The sequence below is a fragment of the Otolemur garnettii genome, unplaced genomic scaffold (genome assembly GCF_000181295.1).
Source record: "Otolemur garnettii isolate 467f Iridium unplaced genomic scaffold, OtoGar3 scaffold00187, whole genome shotgun sequence".
Lineage (NCBI taxonomy): Eukaryota > Metazoa > Chordata > Mammalia > Primates > Galagidae > Otolemur > Otolemur garnettii.
Genome location: NW_003852582.1, coordinates 2,917,927 through 2,921,437, shown reverse-complemented (window position 1 = coordinate 2,921,437; position 3,511 = coordinate 2,917,927). Strand labels below are relative to the sequence as shown.

General features: G+C 37.3%; 1 protein-coding gene across 3 annotated transcripts in view; it reads right to left on the bottom strand.

The window, feature by feature from the left end:
* The window catches only part of PDK1 (pyruvate dehydrogenase kinase 1), a 27,901-nt gene that overhangs the window by 11,725 nt on the left and 12,665 nt on the right, over positions 1-3,511 (bottom strand). For all 3 annotated transcript variants that reach the window (XM_023507547.1, XM_003800877.3, XM_023507548.1), the window contains one exon: positions 2,334-2,432. In XM_023507547.1, coding sequence (XP_023363315.1) covers positions 2,334-2,432 — 99 coding nt within the window. The remainder of the gene's footprint in view (positions 1-2,333; positions 2,433-3,511) is intronic.

Genomic DNA, 3,511 nt, shown 5'->3' with positions numbered 1-3,511 from the left:
TCAGAATTCCCAGTAACCTGGGGCACATATAAAATGGATACTAGTCCCTGATGAGATATGGTTTGCAAATATGTTTTCTCATTCTGTGGGTAGTTTTTCACTTTCTTGATAGTGTCCTTTGTAGCACAAGGTTTTAATTTTTAAAATTTTCAATTATTTTTTTCTTCTCTTTTATGCTTAGGCATTTAGACTTTTGTGCTGTGGAGTTAAGAGTGTTAATAGTCAGGTCACATAAAGATTCCAAGTGGCTAACAGCCTGCTGATTCCAGGAGGGGAAAGAATGAGATGGAAAGGATGGGAATAGGGCTGAGTTAAAACACCACAAAACTCTGTTTTCATAGAAATTTAGACTTTTTGTGCATAAAATGCATACTAGTCCCTGATAATATATATACATATGTATCACACATACATATCCACTATATATGGAGAACTCTTACAACTCAACAATCAAAAGACGAAATAGACAACTTAAAAATTGGGCACAGGATCTTAATTGGCATTTCATCAAAGATATACAAATGGACAATGAGCAAATGCAAAGATGTTCAACATCACCAGTCCTCAGGGAAATGCAAATTGAAACCACAATGTGATGCTACAGCACACCCACAAGAATGGGTATAATCAGAAAGACACACAATAACAAGTGTTGATGAGATTGTACAAAATTGGAACCTATACACATTGCTGATGGAAATGTAAAATGGTGTAGGCTCTCTGGAAAACAGTTGGCAGCTCCTCAAAAGTTAAACATGGAGTTACTTATGACAAGCGATTCAATTCGTAGGTGCCTCTATAAGATAGCTGATACATGTTCCCATTAAAACTTGGGACATAAATGTTCACTGCAAGTATTACCCATAATCACCAAAAAATAGAAAAAAACCAAATGTCCATCAGTTGATGAGTGGACAACCAAAATGTGTTATACCTGTAGAACAGAATACTATTCAGCCATAAAAAGGAATGAAGTACTGATATCTGCTGTAACACTGCACGAGGGGGAAGAAGTCAGTTATCTCACACTGCGTGATTGCCTTTATATGAAAGGCTCAGAATAGGGAAACCCACTGACAGTAAATTAGTGGTTGCCAAGGGCTGGGAGAAGGTGAACTGGGGAGTGACTTATGGGAAAATGGTGCAGGGCAAGTGGCACTTAGGGCTGGGGAAGAGAGCAGGTGCTCTATTTAAGGGACATAACTCCTCAGCCACCACCCTCCCCCCCAAAAAGCGAAGATGCTGTTTGAAATGTAAAAATTTCAGAAATAGCAGTATAAGAATACTACTTAGAAATACTGCTATAAATACCACAAGAAATTACTAAAAACTGAGTAGTTAGGCCCACACAAGGCCAGGAACTGACATGGCTGGTTTTTACACTCTCTGCATTTATTACTTTACTATAGATTTGCAAATGATTATTTTAAAAAGAGAAAGACACTGGGCGGCGCCTGTGGCTCAGTGAGTAGGAAAATGGCCCCATACATGGAGGGTAGTGGGTTCAAACCCAGCCCTGGCCAAACTGCAACAAAAAAATAGGCAGGCGCCTGTAGTCCCAGCTACTTGGGAGGCTAAAGCAAGAGAATTGCCTAAGCCCAGGAGCTAGAGGTTGCTGTGAGCTGTGTCACCACAGCACTCTACCAAGGTCAAGAGTGAAACTCTGTCTCTTAAAAAAAAAAAAGAGAGAGAGAGAGAGAGAGAAAGACATTTATACGAAGAAACAGTGCTATCTAAACAATGCAGTGAAAAAGGCATAGCACTGGGGTCAGAGGACCAGATTTCCTCTCCTGGAAATTTAAATTCCCTGTGTGATCCTGAGCTGACCACTGTGGCTTACTTTTCTCATCTGTAAATTGAGGATAAAATTCCCTAAGCTCTTTAGGGAAGAGCTGTTATGTAAGGAGCTGTTATGAGAATCAAAGTAAAAACAGATGATGAGAAAGTATTGTTTAAAAATAAAAACTTATGTAAGAAAAAACCTTATAGTTACCTTTATTAAAAAGTAGCCATACTTCAGCTTTTTAAGAAAGTAACCATATCTCCATGCACTACAAATACTCAAATATTTTAGATTTTACTTATCAAAGTGGACATTCATAATTACTGTGAAATTATGTGTCCCCAAGATTTACTTTAACTTGAATCACCTGGATTAGGGACCAGACTAGAAACAGACTCAAGGGTTAATTCTATAATCTGCCACGCACTTATTATCTACTACAGACAAGCTTTCTTTCCCATGAGAATAAATTATGTCTTCTAGAAATTATGTGCATGGTTATCCTTGCATGCCTATATGTCAGTTTTTTACAAAAACAACACACATTTACCTTCACAGTCAAATCCTCATTACCCAGTGTGACATGAACTTGAATCGGGGGGTAAACACCTTTGTCGGCGTGGTGTTCCATGGTCGCTCTCATAGCGTTCTGAAACACATTAGGGTCACATTAAAAACACAACTTTTTAAAAAAGGCAACTGTCAAGAACATATACACTATTTAAGTTTTTTAATTTGACGGAATTATGCCAAAGAATCACAATTCTTATAAAGATAAATTATTTAAAGAGTTACTTTAAAAAAATAATTGAGTCAATTTTTCAGGGAATTTCAGGGATATTTTGACCTAAGGATTTCAACTAAATTCTACATATTTTCCAAAATCAGATCTCTGAACATTTTTAACCTGTTGACATAAAAGCAGAAAATTCTGTCCAAATACTTTATAATTTCAGTAAATAACAGGCAAAATTTATTTCTGAAAATGTAGTTTCAGCTCTATTTTTAGAATCATTTTGTCGTCAGTTTAAGAGAAAATAATTTTTTTCATATATTATTTTAATCATATTCAGTTTTACTTGTCTTTTTGTTTTTGTTTTTAGAGTCAGTCTCACTCTTGTCGCCCTAGACTAGAATGCTATGGTGTTATAGTTCACAGCAACCTTAAACTCCTGGACTCAAGTGATCCTCCTGACTCAGCCTCCCAAGTAGCCAGGACTACAGGCACCACACCCGGCTAATTTCTCTATTTTTAGTAGAGGTGGGGGTCTTGCACTTGCTCAGGCTGGTCTTGAATTCCTTCTTTTATATAATATTAATAGCAACAGACTTTTTATGAGGGAAGAGATGAATCCCTTCATCTCTCGTTTGAAATTAAGGATATATGCATACACTGTAAAACTGTTTTGGTCAATTTCTAAAAGATACAGGGTATATGGTTCCAACATATTGTAAGCATTAAACAAAAACATGACACGTGGCATTGGAATAGAAGCTGAGAGAGATGAGACTGAACTTGGAAATAAGGGTGTGGCTCTGGCACACCAAACAGCACTGAGTAGCCCTGAGCAGATTCCAACATCTCTACCAAAGGTCACTTAAAGATTAGGTTCTACAGCCATTATTAACTCTGTGTAACATGTTACATCCTATGGAATACTTTTATAACAGAGCATAAGATCTTTTTTTTGAGACAGAGCCTCAAGCTGTCCCCCTGGGTAGAGTGCT